The following is an 18084-nucleotide window of genomic DNA, read 5'->3' as shown; positions in this document are numbered from 1 at the left end:
ACCCCGCCCCTCGCCGTGGTCTCCCCGCGACGGAGTCGTGCTCGTTTCGGCTCGGAGTAGGGCGGTCACAGACAGAGATCCCATAGGTCCCCGAGATCCCTGCAAGGGGACTCGTCGCAACACGGAGACGTCAACGACAACAACGTCCAGAGAAGCGGCAGAGAAACGGCGGTGGAGAGACCCCCCCCCCCCGACCCCCGGGGACTCGTGGAGACTCGGAGCAAGTAACGGAGACGCGGGGAGCGGGGCGAGGGAGCGCGGGCCTGCTCGCTCCGCGCGGAGCCTGACGTCTTGCCTGAGCGGCCGGGCCCGGCAGGGACACGCAGGCCCCTTGTGCGCGGGGGCGGAGACTGCGGGGGAGGAGGTAAAAGGAAAGGGGGTGAAGGGAGAGGTGGAGTAAGGAGGTGAATACGGGGGGGGGGGGAGGAGGAGTAAGCATCAGGCGGAGAGCGAGGCGGAGGAGGAAAGAGGAAGTGCGAAAGACGAGTAAGAAGAGAGGTGAGAGCTGAAAGACAATACATAGCGGTGGCCGTGAGAAGGACGAGGTGAAAGCGGGGGGAGGTGAAGGAAACGGAAAAAGAAGTGAGGTGAAGGAGGATTTGGGAGGCATAGGAAAGAGCAGGAGGAGGAAGAAGAAGAGGAGTTGGAGGAAGAGGAGTGACCATGGCGGCTAAGGACGGGGCGACGCAAGACAAGCACAAGATCGTGGTGGTCGGTGGTGGCGGCGTGGGCAAGAGCGCGCTCACCATCCAGTTCATACAGGTGAGGGGCATGGCCAGGTACCCTCATCCTCCACTGCTATATCCCAGCTCTTCATTCTCCCCATCACCCTGCAACGTGCTGTATACTTCATCGGCTCTCACGCCGCCGCTCGTCAATCTCACGAAAACTCGCTAGGATCTCTCACGAATTTGCCGCCTTGCATTTTTTTTTACGTTTTAAGAGTTTTTAGTCAGTCGTGGTGCATGGGGGAGGGTAGACGAGGCGTGGTTGAGCGCGGTCAGGTTTTGTTCAGTGTGGGCTGGGTGCACCTAGCCTGGCACGGGGCGTCGCGTTGACATTACCGCTATGTGCAGTAGTAGCGGGACTGGCGGGAGTGTGCTTGTTGTGGTTGCGTGACGGATACTGAAGATTGTTTTGGTAGTAGAGGTGGTTGTATAATGTATATACATTCCTATGCTGTGTGTTCTGGGCTGTCCACACTTGAAGTTTTGTTTAGGATTTAAAAAAATCACGTTCAGGAAGCCGTTTTTCAACTTTTACAATTACATCACTGCTATGCATTTTAATACCACAGTGCATCGAGGTTACTCGAGCGCCTGAATTTTTTTAAATTTTGTTTTCTGAAAGACAAACCCACACCACGCAACCTAGGCTCTCGTCCACAAGATCGCAGCTGTTTGTTTTGAGTGGCGTCTTTAAGGCATGGAGAAGAGTTAGCGGATTTGGGGGGAAAGCGGATACCAGGGCAGTCGAGAGCCGGGAGACCATGTCTTCCTCGGGATCTGGGAGCTGGTATTGCCCTGCCTATACAGCCCCTTCTCCTCTTGACCTTTCCAACCATCGCGTTTAAATCCACACGCCTCCCTCTCTCTTGAAGATGTTTTGCTACTGTGGTCAGAGGTCGACATTCACAAAGTTGCGAGTTCAAAAGGCGGGCGGTGAGGAGAGGGGGTCTCTTTCTCGTCATCATCATCAGCACCTATCCTGGGTTGCAACTACTTTGTAAGAGGTCAACAGTGTTCTTATTTATGGACAGACCTGCCCTTGCCATTTGAATGTGGAATTTCCTCAATCAGCGTAGGGTTGCAATTGGTGAACATCGCTCAAGCGGGGAGACATTTTAACTGTTGAATCAATAAAAAAATGTGTTACGTTGTAATGGTTGTGCGGTGGGTGGGAGGTCCGTGCCTTGCATTGCACTACGAATCTGAGTGCCTGAGTTTGATTCCTGGCCAGTAACATCAGTAGCGAGTAGCATCCGAACCAATCGTGGTCCCCTCTTCATCAATCCCCAATGACCGGTATCTGTCTTTTAATGTCTACCATGCAGCCAATGCAGAATACACACGTAAAACTGCAACAAAAAACTACCACTTTTTTAATCAAAATATTCCCGAATGTTGACGAATCAAATAGCGAGATGTGCAAGATCGTTACGAGCCGAGTGTGCAGCACGACTTAATGCTAAGCTTTGACCCGTTTCCGACCCAGCAGATACTTTTAAAGTAAAATGACGTTGCTCTTTGGCGTTGCACCTGAAGTTAAACGCCCTCACCATACCCCAAATTCCTTGCTCTAATCTCAGCCCAGACCAATAACAATCGAGTCAATGCTTGTTGCCGATTCCCGAACCATAACCTACATCTCTAATTTCCAGGATTTATTTTTCAGTCTTACCTTGATCAATGTTCATTTATTATTAAATAAAATCTATAATGCATACAACCGATTTAATTCCTCCATTTCCTCGTTTTAAGACCTTTTTGGATGCTTTTCCTTGGCTGCCAGGATTGGAAAATGTTGGCTGCTTGGGGTGGCTTTCATCCAGCAGTGGATTGACCACGGCTGCTGATGATTGATTCTATAGTGTCTTATTTTTTCCCTTTCATTTTTCCCACAAACCTGGGGGTCTGGCTTCTCTCTATTCTCTCTGCACTAAATCCTGTTCTGAGCCCATCACCTCTATTCCACAGTTCTTCATATCCTGGGTCGTCACATCCACTTATTTCTAGAGGTGTGCGTCTCGGTCTGTGCCGTGCGGCTTTCGTGTTCAACACTCTATACTGTGTAACTTGTGAAAAACAACAGTAGTAATAGGAACAGGATTAATACAGTAACCTTTATTTTGTCAAGTGAAAGCATGTATAGACAATGTCACTTATGAAGGAGACCTTGAATACATTTGAAGGGCAATCGGGGATGAACAAGTGTTATATTTTAAAACGAGAGATGCAAATGTTGCGGAAATTTTACTTTCCCATGGCTGAGTCCAGTCTCTCAAATTAGGATGACCGGTGTTTTGGTCCAAATCAAAGAGCATCACGTTGTCGATCCCAGATGGACGAGGATAGAGTGGGTTTCTCCCATGCCCACTGACCCAGGATTTGAATTCACAACCTTCGGACTGCAGAGTTGAGTGCTCCAAAAACACACGCCAAATGGGCGGGGAGGGGCTTTACACGGGAGACCTGTAACTCATGGACGCTCAGGTCGGCCGTACCTTTTCCACTCCGCCCTGTTTGTTAACGTGACTCATTCACAGCAGGAGAGGCTTGAAGCACGCAAGTCTCCTGGGAGCTGTGATCCGAGATGTTACCAATGCCTATTAACCTCCATTAACCCAGATTATACGCAAAAGGACGCTCCTATTGATTTTGAGATTTACCGAGTCAACGCCCCGCTATGTGCGAGCTGCTTGAGTTGGGTCCCTTCTGTCTTGACGCGCTGGGCGATCATCGTTATTACCGGAGTAGATTCTTTACCAACCGTAAAAGTGCGTCGTAAATTTGCCTAGCTCCTGACGTTGACAGTGGTGTGCACGCACACAAGTACAAATGACTCGCCACCTCTGTCATTACTAATTAATGTGGAATGATTCCTGCTGCCCACCAACAATGGGAATTGTAAAGATTCGCGGTTCCGGTTTGATGCAAGCGTCTCATTGTCTTGCTTGGGACTGCCTCTTTGTTATTTTTTGTTCATTTGTGCCATCTCGTTTGTTCTTTTATCCTAAATATTACTTTACGAAGTAAATTTGCATGTCTTATGATTGATCATATATTGTCCAGATGCTTCGTTGCATGTATTACGAGATTAAGATTGTATAATAATGAAATTGTAACATGTCTGCTTACAACAGCAACATTGAAAGTATATGTTATGTTTGTAAAATTGATTTTAATCAATGTTTTTTTGTGATAGAACAAATAAACAATATGACTGAGACAGTAAACCTTGGATATAAAAAAAGTCAAATCATGACAGTTAATCATGGTAATCCATAAAATCATAGATGAAATTTATTTACAAGTCTATTACATATTTGTAGGCTGATATTCTGGAAATGGCTATCCTTCGGAGCAGAGTGAGAGCTCACAGATTTAGTAATAATTATGTAGTTCCCTCTCAAAGAGATTGACTGAATTATTATTGGAGATCACACTTTATGGATTGTGTTCATTCACTCAGGTGTACAAACCATACATTATTACAGATGCATACTTACTGAATGGGTATGTAATAAACTGTTTTTACGGAAACTGTCTACAAATTACTTGGGCCTACGGCACCGCATCTCCTTCTGTAGTCGGTTCATGTCTCTGTCCCTCTCAATCTGCTCGCAAAAAGGGGTGTGGCTCCAGACGTCAGCCTACTACTGTGCATATATTTACAGTCCTTTCTACCAGTCCACTGCTGGATGATGCTTTATCTGTCGTGGAGGTTTTTGATCATTTCCCCGTGCTGATCATTGTGGATTGGTGAAAGGAGGAAGACCCAGAACCAGATTCAGATATCACTATCCACTGGTGTTAGCCGTGACCACGAAATCGAACTGAGATCATTTAGTTCATGGTGCTGTGCGCTAACCAATGCTCCACCCACTGCTCCACCCAGGACAATTAACTGAATCAACGGTCCAACGTATTCGATCATTACAAGCCTCTTTATACGGTAGCGTTAGTCACGGGAGGCGGGGCCGTGTTATTAACGACCCCACCGCTTCGGACGCTGTCGTTTGGCGCTCGACCTCTGTGTCGGAGCTGGCGCTGGCCGGCACTGGGGTGTGAGGTCCCGTGGGACGCGCGGCGAGATGATGCATGCGATGCTGGCCGCGGTGCTGTCGATTGGAGGGGGCGGCCGAACGGACACGTGCATTGCGGCATGCGTGCATTTATCCCCGCAGGCCTCGGCATACCTCTGCTTTTTATTGTTATTATAACTTGTGCTTTATTTCTCTCTTCTCTATCCCAAGTACATTCCAGTTGTGTTGTTGGTGTCATGTTGCCATGAGACAGTAGAGAATGGTGCCAGAAGATGCTTCTCCATTATCTTTCATTAAAACCGTTGAATTAAAACGCTCTGCCAAATGGAATTGGTCAAACATCCCAAGGTAAGAGCCTCAATCGTTATTTTACGTGCCAATATCCCCCTACATAAAGAAGGCATCAGTGCATATTACAGCATAACGGTGACAGTACAGGGGCATAGAGCAATAGGAATAAAAAAAACAACCTGTTATATGCCCTCAGCAGCTAACATAGACTGATTAATTGTTATCTTTAATATAACTGCCCTCTGACATGGCTAATAACGTGTCAGAACACTGAGCTGGCACAGCTGAGGACCTGGGTTCAAATCCACGTTTCAGCAACCCATGATTTAACAGGATTCTCAAGTGTAGAGCATTGATGGTCTTAACCCATTCAGTAATAACTGCACAAAACACTTAATTACATTTGGTGTTTTGCTTAATTTGGGAACTGGGAATTTTATTGCAAGGCATGTAATGATTCCCTCCCCCCCACCATTCAGTGAAATGTCACGATTAAATATTTCTGGTTTTATTAACATGAAACAAACATTCTTTGGAGGACATAAAAAAGTCTTTGCGTGCATGGACAAATATGCCTATTTCAGGTTTCTTAGAAGTAGTAATCATCTCATTACCTGATGCTGAAAGCACAGTTGAAACCTGACCGGGGACAAAAAGCAACAAAGGGAAATGATGTAGGGAAATATATAATGTTGTATATCGCACAAGTTAATTAACGTTGCCGGACTGTTGTGGCGTGATGCTGTAACAAATTTTCAGCCAGCAACAGCAACATTCAAACCCCGCAAAGCATGCCAAGACCTTTCAAAGTATTATATAAACACAGCAATGAAACTTTTTATTTTTAATAGAAACGGCCGAAACATTAGCTCGCACAGTAAAACTGCCTGGAAAGAGGTGGCGGAACCTTTTCCTAGAGGCCGGGCCTGGTTGGCAATGTTGCCAGAGCCCTCAACTCGACAGTTGGAAGTTTGAAAAGTTCAAATCCTGGCTATGGGTCATTTCAATCATTCTCCTAGGAATAATAAATTCAATAACACTTAACTATTTATTAACTTTTTTATGATACCAGATAAGGTCCACTGAGCTCTATATAGCTCTTTTTCGGAAGCGGCCTGGCCACAAATGATAGCTCAAGGAAGTGGCTTATCATGTGGAAATTTATTGCAGCCAAATACTCTAAACGCATGTTTCTAAATGTGGAGAGAAAAATCGCAACACCTAGAGAAAAATCCACACGACCTCAGGGAGAACATGCAAACTTGAAATATAAAGATGTCAGGGTCGGGATCGAACCCACGACCTCCTGTATACCTTGTGAGGTAGTTAACATCTCACCACGTTGGTGCCCTTTGTGGAATGTCCACAGCTGTAGTCTTATAGAGCGACTGATGTTTAAATAGGAGACCCAACAGACTTGGGGTCAAGTACAATTGTACTATTGTACTTGACCTTGTGATTGCAATTTACACAAGTACATGTACTTGTGTAGATTGCAATCACAATGTCATCGTAAATTCGGCTCTGTTTTTGTAAATGTTATAATTGACACCAGGTCTTAGGTGGACAGATGCTCGGACATCCCCACCTCTCTGCCCACATTCTCATGGCAACTGAGCCTGGTCCAACCCGGCCCGGCTGATCCAATACCACGGAGTCGCTGACCCTGGTGTCGACTCTCAGTTATTGACCCATGGTGCATGCCTAAGAGCTGGACCGTCTCCATTACCAGTCATGACATCACAGGGTCAGCGTCAAAGTGAGACCTGCTTGTGTGCCATGATGTCACTCACTTAGTTTAGCTTCTCGGCTGTGTTCGTGTTAACATCATTGTCATCACCATCACCAGCTGTGATCTATCCGCTGCTGAATGGATCGAACATTGAAAGACCGATAGGAACAAAAGTGATGTGTTGCAGTTGTGCTGAACAAGTTAAAATATGTTGATGGAGGTGGTGTAGGATGATGAATTCAAACGAGGAATTCTAGCGATGTGTTTGCACAAGGCCTGGGGTAGGAGTGGCCTCTGTTTTCCCAGAGTTGGGGACAGCAATGATAATTATCCGCCTGCTTGAGATAAAGGCATGTTTGTGGTTTTGTGATTAAAACCCAGATCATTTGTTTTAGCCACAGCTCAAGAAGTTTATGAATGAATTAAAAATAAAGGAACTTTAAAGTGTATTTTAAATATGTTTTTAATGGCATAAAGAGCAAGTCTGTGTAAACTCAATGTATTTTTTTTTATTATGATTCATTATCAACATATACTGTACATATGACTGCAGTCATTCGTTCATAACTGAACAAATGAAGTAAATACTAATAATGTTCTAACAGGCCTTGAAGGTTGACATTTTCCATGAATATAACGAAATGTACGCTTCATCAATATTATGGCTGATGACGAGAGTGGAGTACCACTCTGTGGGAAGCCAATGGAAATTGCCCATTGGAGATTCTGGAACCTGCCATAGTCGCGTGCAATTTACAGCACTGACTCAGAGCTAATAATAGAAGATGAGTGTCACTGAATTGTTTTATTGAGCAGGGAGACACTTTGATGTGATTTCCATTTCGGGAAAATATATTCTGAGTCTGTGACAAATCAAAGTGTAGAAATATGATCAGGTATTCTAAGGGTCTTTCGGTAAAGCCACGTAGATAGAAAAACAATAAAAATATCACGACGTTTCGATCGCAACACAAGCAAGTCTTGGGGTTTAAGACACCAATTGCCAAATAACAGTACGATAAGCTGGTCTTAGGTCTTGCATTATGATTAGCAGGTTGTCACCCCCTGCAAAATGGCATGGTACGAGTGGCCTTTGACCCCAAGGTGCGATTGGTGCAGAGTTGGGTCGGCACGGGAGGGCGGTTCCTTGCAGCTAATTTCCTCGACTTCGCCGGCAGGGTTGCACAGTGGGAACGCTCGCGCCTTTCAGAAAAAGGGGGCAAGGGTTCGATTCCTAATGCAGACGCCTTTCTGTGAGAAGTTTGGATGTTCTCCCCTGTTCTCTCCATTGGTTTCTTCAGGGTTTTCCAGTTTCCTTCCAAAGCTAAAAAAAACCCCTCATACAATGCATCTGGTATTGGGAAAATATCCAAATTCTGAAACATACAAATTACGAAATTATCACGATAGCAACATCGCCCCCTTCTGCAAATTAAGTTGGCAGGACCCTCCTGACACAGTGCTGAGACTCAGCGAGGCTTTCCAGTGTAAAAAAAGTGAAGCAAATGTATTGGTACATGGCTGCAGGATGTGGTGAAACTTAACGGCAGTTGCCATCTGTTGTGCGGCCCAAGCTGCCTTTACCTGGTCCGTGCTTTATCTAACTGCAAAGTACATTTTCCACAACTCTCACTTGTAAATAAAGCAAATATGCACACCCACGCAGTGACCCACACACAGTGTGGTGTATTGAATAAGCACGTAATACTTCACATGCCTCCATCTGCCGCGATTCAATGCATTTTCACTATTCAATTAATCGATTAATTTCAAGTCTTCTTTGGATTGTCTTTCACCTCTGGGACTGTCTCGTTTGTATTTTTTTAGTTAGCAGGCTTATTTGTACTGTCCCTTCTGTTCTTGCTCGTTCGTTTCATCGGCTTAAAAGTTTGAAAATCATTTTCAAACCTATATCATTTATTTTCATGCGCACAATTCGGTGTTTGCATTGTGAGTGCGAAGAATCAATGTTAGTGGATGAATCGTTATCTTCAAATTGAATGTAAATACCCTCCTAGAGTCACTTGATCTCGTAATTTGTATTGGAGTGCTCACGTTCTCGGTGAAGACTGTCCCAAATACATTGTTGTAACCTCGTATAGCAAACCGTCTCAGCGCAATCCTGTCCAAAAAATAAACAGCTCCTATCTTTTTATTCCTACGTAGTAGAGCTATTAAAGGTGTTTAGATTAATCAATTTTACGTCGATTATCTTGCACACAGTACATAAATGCGTTGACGTGTATGTGTGTTGAACTTATTTCGCACCGCACGTAAACAACCGTGCTAATCAGAGGTGTGAGAAAGGGGAATGTTTTAATTTATTCATATGCTTTGGGTCTTTCAGTAAAGTCACGTAGTAGTAGATCGGTTCAAAGAAAATAACCGAAAATCATCGAAAGACCCAAAGAATAGGAATTCCTGCAGTCACGAAAGCTTTAAGTCGAGATGTATTCATATTTTATGTAATGGGGGTGTCACGCTTGCAGCTATTACTGGCTGCTACGTTCACCAATGTTTAAAAAAAAATCTGGTCGCTGTGCTGTGATTCGTAGCTTGTCTCGCTTCACTGGTACCCGTACCATGATGACGTTTAACAACGTGCGCTTTGATGAACTTGACAGGCACCTTGTCAACGTGACTGCTGTATTGAGTGGGTCATTCTGGCATTGTGCAAAAGGATCGTTAGGCTTTTGACACAACATTTAGCCATGGACCACACTCTCGGTGTAAAAAATTCACAATTTTTTTTCTTCCTCGTGTTCAGCCACTGACCAATCGACATAACTTAACTCGGGACGTAACTATCCACTGATCTAATGTTTAAAATCCACCTTTATGCTCACAGTACAGTAATACCTCGTATGGGAATATTCGATATATGAAGTTTCGGTATACCAAACTTCGGATTTATTATCATTATATTAATGGAAAAATATTAAGTAAAATGAAAAATAAACACGCTGGAATTGATATGAAAAAAACATCAATTTATTGTACTATAGAAAATAAGAGTGAAATAATAATAAGATATGTTTCTTGAGCGTTGTGCATCGCGATAGGTCATGGAAATGTTTGTTTACATTGGTTTTGGCCAATCAGTGCGCAGCATCGCACTGTGTTATGGAGCTATGGTGTTTGGTGGGTAATGCAACGTTATGACTGCACCGACGACTACACTGGTGAGTGTGAAGTGTGAAGATATTTGACAGTACACAATGCTTCTTTTATTTATGTAAGTTTAACATTTGAATCCTGTACAGTATACATTTTTTGTTACATAAATTGTCTTTGTTTCCAATATGAATGCTAACTTATGAAGCGTTTATAGTATGATATGGTAAGTTACGAAGGCTATGAATGCATCCTCACAGTAGTAATGTTAGAAGTTATTAAATAAACAAAGTTTTGATATACGACTGAAGCTCCTGGAACGCATCTACTTAGTATATATCGAGGTATTACTGTACACGCATGAAAGTGTGCGAGTAGAGAACGCCTTATTTATGGCTTGAGAAAATTAAGTAGAAACAATATTCTAACGTTACAATTAGGCTAATGGCGCGAACAAAAACTGTACAAATGAGATGGAACAGGAAACCATACAACAAACAAATCTATTATCGCATCGGACCTTGACCCCCGCATTGTGACTGACACTCTAAAAAACGCCAAGATTCTTGCAAAAAAAATTATTTGCTGTAATGTCGTTAACACTGCTTGTTGAAAATTCCACCCCGGGCTTGTAAGCGGCATTACATTCCTTTCCGCTCTCCTCTTTAACCTGGGGAGGGGGGAGTTTCTTGGTGTGCAATGTTTATGCGCCGTGGCCACTAGCTACAGCTGATCTCAGACCCGGCAATGCTCTCACCCCTCAGCCAAACATGGAACCTCAGTGGCCGGGGTTCAATAGCAATGACTCTTAATAAAGAAATGAAAAAGCATTGCAAAAACAATAAACAAACTGCGTTGTGAATAACCGCATGCGTTGTGAATAACCGGTGTGCAATGTGAGGAATCTGGCCGCGTTCTTTTTTTATCTCTCCCGATGTATCACGGCACGTGCTACGCCGGCAGAAGATGAATCGCTGCATCATTTAAAACGTCTACGCGTCAGCGCGCTACAATGTGGAGTTACGCTTCGGCCAAATGTGACTGCATCTCAAAGCACCCTTTGCTTGCGTCGTAATGGGAGCTCAGGATAGAGGTTTCTACGGGCTATGAGGTAGGTGAGTAATGATTCACTCCCCGTCTCTGCACACCTCCCCACGTTATTTTTAAATTGTCACAATTCAGGATTGTGATTTGGTTCTAGATTGGTTTATTTCAGTTTCTTTTGTGTTTTCTTTGTACAACCTGGCTTGTTCTCGTCGCCTCTGTTTAATATTAGCAATTCATTTAATAGATTCAATGTCACATCCCTTGTAGGAAGCGACAACGCACAGTGGGAAAAGAGATCGTCGTAAGTAGATTGAGGCGAGGAGCACCCATTGTAAGGCTATACTTAACGGGGAAGAGTTCCCAGTAGCGTGGGCAACATATGAAAAGGAGCAACACCAAGGCCTTCGTGAAGCATAGTGTAAGGAGGGTACTAGAGGGAGATGAGAGGGGGTGGGTAGTAGAGTGTTGAGTAGAGTGAGATGAGAGGGGGAGAAGTAGATTAGAGCAAGTATATTTCGGATCTTGAAGAAGATTTGGGTGATCTTGTAGTTGTGTTCAGATCCGTTTGGCAGCCGGTTGGGGGATCAGATGATCGGGGGTGATGCAGTCTTGTTTGCAAGTACAAGTGAGGAGTTTTTTTTTTACTTTAAGAATCCCTCACTTGTAGCTAGGCTTACACATGAACAACCTTGCCGTTGTTCTTGAGCTCGTTACCGTGTCAATGGAGAAGGGACGCAGGCTCGGATGGGAAGCAGTTGTTGCCACGCACGTGGGATTTCCGCCTGGATTTGTGTCAGAGCAGGACCTTCCCTGTTGGAGGTGCAGGGTGGGCGTCACGCGTTGGGCGTGTTGTGTTGCATGGGGCGGGTGGGATGTGTTAGGGATGCTCGTTCGGTGATGATGGGAGTTTGGGTGGCTGCTGTGGGCTGCCCAAAGCAAATAAAAGTTCAGGAGTTGGCGGCGGTGGTGTTGGACTCAAACAAGTCGAGGCAATCTCCGTCTTTAAACGAGCAACGGGGCGTCAATCCTCTTCATTGGTGGACCTGAGCCAGTGATGGAAATAGGAAATTCAATATTTTCATGGCTTTGGCGAGGATGGCCGCTGACTGCTGGCTTCCAGGGTAACGCGGTGCTCGTTTCATTAGCCTCTTAACACAACCACTGTTGAATGTCCCAAAAAATTGGTACAACATTTGTCCAACCCTGGAGAGATGATGGGCTCGGCCGCTGCTTCCTCACAGAGATTTTAACTCCATACCTCTCACGTTTGTGAGTCAAACAAATTAATTGTAGCGCCACTGGACTGAGCAAATAATTTCTGTCACTGGCATCATCATCTCACCGCAGTGCAAAAACGTTGGCACCCACGTAGAAGTTAGAATCCGCCGGAATTCCAGCCCCATGCACTATGACAAAGGCCCATCACCCGGAACGTTACCTCACCACGCAGCCCACAATCTCGGTTTGCATTTCTGACAAGGGCAGCCGAAGTATTTTCAGCCTGTGCCCAAAACAGTTGTTTCACAGCGAGCGAAAGGAGAGAGAGAGCTGAGCGGGCGGGGGCCCAGTGGGGTGGGTGAGCGGCTGGGAAAAGAATTTGCCGCGGCCTCCCTGCCCGTGCCTCCTCCTGCCTGCCCCCCCCCACCCGCTTCGGTATGCACGGCATCTTACTCCCATGTGGGGGGCGGAAAAGGGCCCATTGCACAAGGGAGCCACAACGTCCTATTAATGATAGTACTTCTAATTTGTGCTGGGCTTATCTGGTGGCTCAAGTAATCGATTACTCTACAAATGATCAGTTCAATCACATCACTCATTGGTGTGCACCGAAGGAGTTGGGAAGAAAACAAGCTACCTCTGTTCCCATGTGTGCTGCTGGACGGGAGGTGATGATGAACGCATAGGGCTTGGTGACGTCGCTCATTGTTAACACTATAATATAAACTGTAATATTCATGAAAGCCTCGCTCTTCAAGGAGGGTCCTACATTGTGATGTTTGACCAATTCCTGGCACATTGGGAGATATCGGAGGACCTTGAGGAAACCAACTAACACAAGGAGAATAACACTCAAAAATCTATATGGGTAAGTCAGCCCAAGTACAGCGAGGGAAAAAAGTATTTGATCCCCTGCTGATTTTGTACGTTTGCCCACTGACAAAGAAATGATCAGTCTATAATTTTAATGGTAGGTTTATTTGAACAGTGAGAGACAGAATAACAACAACAAAATCCAGAAAAATGCATGTCAAAAATGTTATAAATTGATTTGCATTTTAATCTGGGATATAAGTATTTGACCCCCTCTCAATCAGAAATATTTCTGGCTCCCAGGTGTCTTTTATACAGGTAACGAGCTGAGATTAGGTGCACACTCTTAAAGGGAGTGCTCCTACACATGGTTCCATGCACGTATCATGAGCCGAATTATTTATTTAAATTAATGGATGTGTCCTTTATTTATTTTTTTCCAGTTGTATAACTGTTATTGTCATATTCTTGGCACGCAGTGCAGGATTTTTTTTGTCTCTCCTGGGTGTCTGTATAGGCAGGTAATGAATAGAAAGAGAAGAAGGATTTTAGCCTTCAATCCCTCAAGGGTCTCTTACCCATTATCTGTTCGGCTAAGCAATTGAGCAAAGTAGGCCTTTGATTTTTTTTCTATGACTGCAATCGCAGTATTAACTTCAATTAAAACCACAACTTTTACTGCACATGGGAACGTGGTGCATTGGTCACGTAGCTTGAAGCTGGGTATGAATCCAGATGGTGGTAATGAGTCTTTAGAAGCAGAATTTGGAGTTTGGGTGTTGACTGCAACAGCTGGTGGGTCTGGCAGAAGGAAGGAAGTGATGGCCAAGTGTGGTGTTATTAGCAGAATTTGCCACAGTGACTTTGAACGAAGGATCTCATGTACTTTTGGCTTGACATGGCCATTATGAGTCAAATGGGCAACTGTCTGTGTTTCAAGCCCTACTGTGGAGCAATCAGTCACGAGAGGCCCCCTGCAGTGACTAATCACTGGGTATGGAATTCGAGTCCAGCTTGCCAGACTTTCACAAGCTTAAACTTTCATCAGACTCATCGACTAAGTGAGCTGCACTTGACATTTTGGGGACCTGATTCAATTAAAAGCGCAGGAATTTTGTTGTTGCTGCAAAGTTGTGATATTTCCCCCCCAATGTATTAATGGTGCCATCAGCTTTCTGTCTCCTCCGCACTCCATGCTGCTAAACTCTGGAACTCTTCACCCTTCTACCTCACCCTTTACTACTAAACTCTGGAATCCATTGCCCCCTTCCTTGCCTTCATACCCGATTACAGGTTTGCCGGTTTCTTTTAAATCTAATTTTAACCACCTACCACACTCGGATCCACCAATGCCGACTGTAATTAGTTTCACAATCAATAGCCACAGACATTTCATCAGCAACTTTCAATTACAAAGCATCTGAGCCGTTTGGCTGGCCACCGAGCCCCGTGTGGAATCGTTCCATCCTTGCCGAAGCATCGCTATTGAGTGGTGGTAGGGCTCAGCGCTAGATCCCGTTTGCTGCTTCCTGCAGAGGTTTGTGATTCGATCCCAGCGACCGCCATGGTTATTACTATGGGGCTATTAACCAGAGAGACTGCACGCCATCTGCTTCGCAGTGGATGTTTAAAAAAAACCATAACGTTATTTGGGGTTTTTTGTAAAAGTTTGGCACGTCGAAAAAATACCTGCAAATGACTCAATTGGGTGAATTATCATCACAACATCGCCCCCTGCAGGCAAACGATAATTCGCCTGTGGCACTTAGTGTCTTTGTGATCGCCTTGTGCTATATTATAATCGAGCGAATATAGGCTCTAACAATTGAGATGTTGGTAAACTCATATTCTACCCTCGTCTTTTAACGGTGGCTGATTGTGATGCATGAGGTATCCCTACGCAAACGTAAATGGGGTTCTCTTGCAGGCATCACTGTCATTGTTGGCATGATAATTTTACTCCAGTATGTTCTTCACTTATCACTCATTTTCTTTTTTCTCTTGTTTTCTTATGTCTCCTTTCTCTCTTTCCAGCTTCTCTTCCCTGCCTTAGATCACAGCCAGGTTCTTCACTCCAAGACCCATTTTTCCGTACCAAACGCGCACTCGTCTATCCTGGTTGTGTTTTCAAACGTTACCTTGGTGAAAACTTGAATGAAATAAAAACAAGCGAAAATAATTAAGCGAATACCAAACGACCTCACTAACATTGCGGGAGCGCAAGTCCTTAGCTCTCCCCTGTGTGTGCAGCACGGCTCTGCCTGTCACGGCGCGTTATTATATAACGATGTTTCCTGCTGTCCTGCATGTGTGCCTTGTCTGTGTGGGCGGCAGGTATGAGATTGGTTCTTGTGAAAAAAAACCCTTCACTGTACATATGCACCGTGTTATGAGCACATTCCTAACAAGTCGACTGGAGAGGCTTTACACTTTTTTGGAAACCTTATTCGCCACCCGCTTACGCTCAGGCCACGTGGAGCCTCGGCCTCTATGCGTGGCGCTAATCATTTAAATCAGTTGCTTCTCAAACTTTTGGCCCGCGGACTACTCAGCCGATGCAGACATTTGCACAGACCACGCAGCGCCCCCCCTTCGTGACAAAATACATTCACTTTTTCTCTGCACCTCCGATTGGCACGGTTGGCTACATACGGTGCGAAAGAGGACCACCTTGAGGACCGTTGTGGACCACTGGTGGTCCGTGGGCCACACTTTGAGAACCACTGATTTAAATGATTGTGGTTTTGAAGAGCAGTTTTTTATTTATTTTAACCATTGCCATCACTGCCTCTGCCATCGGTACTCTCAGTGCCACGATCGCCACCACTACCACTCCAACCACTATCAGCACTGTCGTCACTACATCCGCCACCACTACTGCCGCCTCTGTGGCTGTTCCATTGCCAGAGTACAAGTGCTATCTCGGTCACAACGACTCTTTATCGAGTTGCATGCACACACGATCACACGGTCAGATTTTCCACTCCTCCGCGCCGTCTGCAGACTCTACCTCCGAGCCATGCCTGCAGGGCCGTTCACCCGAACATCCGTCTATATATCCATTTGATCATTTCTCCTGTTTCAACTTCCGTTTGGTCTTCTGCCCGTCTCGTCCCATAGGCTGCTCGTGGAGAGTTGATCACCATGTGGTGATGCCTGTGCAGACGTCGTTTGCAGAACCCGGAGAGCATCATTAATTGAATTTATTTTTAAAAAGCCTTCTATCCATCTCTCACTGTATATGTCTGACTTCGTTCATTCATCTATCAAATACTTGCTTTGTCCTTGTGTCCATCTGTATCTTGTTCTCCTATCTATTCATCTGTATGTCCATTCACCTTTGTCATCCATTCGTGTTGTGTTCATACTTTGTCAGTGTTGCCAGTGCATTATAAACCTCAACAAGCGAAAGTTGTATCCCTTCACAAATGAGCAGTGGGTAAGCATTAATCTCCATTAGTGACCCTAAGCCAGCAGTGGAATTTCCAAATTCGAACGGTGGGGACCAATCATTCAACAACATGGAACAACTGTCAATTTGTTTTTTTTTAAACCCTGTTTTATCTCTGAAGTAGCACTGTAATATTTTCTTCTGTGGGCCGTTCTCTAACATGGAAATAGGAGAAAATAAAATGCTGCCCGAATTTCTTGTTCCCTCACATCGTAGAAGAAACTCGGTAGGTGAGAGACCTTTCATCTGTCGACAACGAGCGCGTGTGCAAGTGTCAGCTGGTGCTGACTAACGCACTGCGTTGGGCACTGGCACGTGATGACTCACCGCTCGCACGGCGTGGGGCTCACCGAGAGGGTGAGTCAGCGGGCCCAGAACAGTCAGCAGCGCGGCGCAAGCCATCTCGCTGGCGATTATTGATACCGGCAACGCAGAATGGAAATGGGTCAATATGTCCTTCCGGCCAAATGCTACAAGATGTCGACGTCTATCTAATTTGTTTTAAATATTTGCCACTCGTCATTAATTAACGGTGGGACTGTTTACTTGAAAGGATATAATCAGGTTCAGTGCTATCGGTTTAACCAAAAAGTATCAAACACAACCTGCCTTGTTCAAGTAGGTGGTAATTTTCAACCTTTTGAAAGGCATCTCATTTTAACATCACACAGTCGATAAGCGCCATCCAGGAAGATCACAGGCAGTATAAATGTGACGATGGTTTCGCTACACTTGTTACACTGGCCTGTTTGATTTGATTTTGTACTAGCGGGAAGTACCTGGCATTGCCCAGGTCAAAAGAATATTTCAAACCTACTCTTAAAAATCTAACGGCAGTGCGTACTGACTCTGGTGGTACCTGCTATGATTACAGCAGTGCATACCGACTGTGGTGGTACCTGCTATCACTGCAGTAGTACATGCTGACTCTATAGCAGTATTTATCGACTCTATAGCACAAACTCCTCACCTGACAGAGTGGCGTGGTGAGGTCTAGTCCCGTGCAGAGCCTCCGGCCTCGCCTAGATTGTCCAGCCGGCCGAGGTGGCACCTTGGCAGGCTGGGGCTGGGCTGCTACCCCTGACCCCCCTCCCAGCCACGATCTCCCCGGCCGCTCTGCAGTACTATCTACGGCCTATAGTGGTAGCTGCTAGCGACTGTATAGTAGTAATAACTGCACGCATCGGGGTGGGGGGGACATCAGACAGTGAAGAATGAACGTCCGCGTTTAGTGTATTTTTATAGCATTTTTAACGCGAACGAAAATGTCCCCCTCACTCCCACCGAAGGCGACTTGGCATGGGCCGTCCCCCCCCTCCACCAAAGGTGCGTGAGTTGGTATGGGCGTGCATGCGTCACAAATAAATAAATAAACAAACGTAAAGCGCACAAAAATCGCTAATTAAACAAATTAAAAGTTGACGGATGTGAAAAAGGAATAGCGCTTGCTCACCACGGGGCTTACGGCTTGGTACCTGGCTTTTTTTCGACATTAACCCCAGCGTTGGAGAGGCAAATCGTTCGCAAGCGCGCGCACACACACAAAGCCACAAACTGCCAAACGGACACTTTTTTACTTTTATATATGTATAAAATAAACGGCAAAGCATCTGCCTACTCAAACAACCGAGTTGTGGCACTCATCTCCATTAG

General features: G+C 45.2%; 1 protein-coding gene across 1 annotated transcript in view; it reads left to right on the top strand.

Moving 5' to 3' along the window:
• The first annotated feature begins 519 nt into the window (after positions 1–519).
• RRAS2 (RAS related 2) overlaps positions 520–18084 on the top strand; it is a 56072-nt gene continuing 38507 nt past the window's right edge. The window contains exon 1 of the mRNA XM_032977067.2: positions 520–762. Coding sequence (XP_032832958.1) covers positions 664–762 — 99 coding nt within the window. The 5' untranslated portion in view covers positions 520–663. The remainder of the gene's footprint in view (positions 763–18084) is intronic.

Source organism: Petromyzon marinus, chromosome 3 (genome assembly GCF_048934315.1).
Source record: "Petromyzon marinus isolate PM22_M1 ecotype Great Lakes invasive population chromosome 3, UKy_Petmar_22M1.pri1.0, whole genome shotgun sequence".
Classification (NCBI taxonomy): domain Eukaryota; kingdom Metazoa; phylum Chordata; class Hyperoartia; order Petromyzontiformes; family Petromyzontidae; genus Petromyzon; species Petromyzon marinus.
The sequence above is the reverse complement of the archived record's forward strand: the minus strand, read 5'-3'. Positions and strand labels throughout refer to the sequence as shown.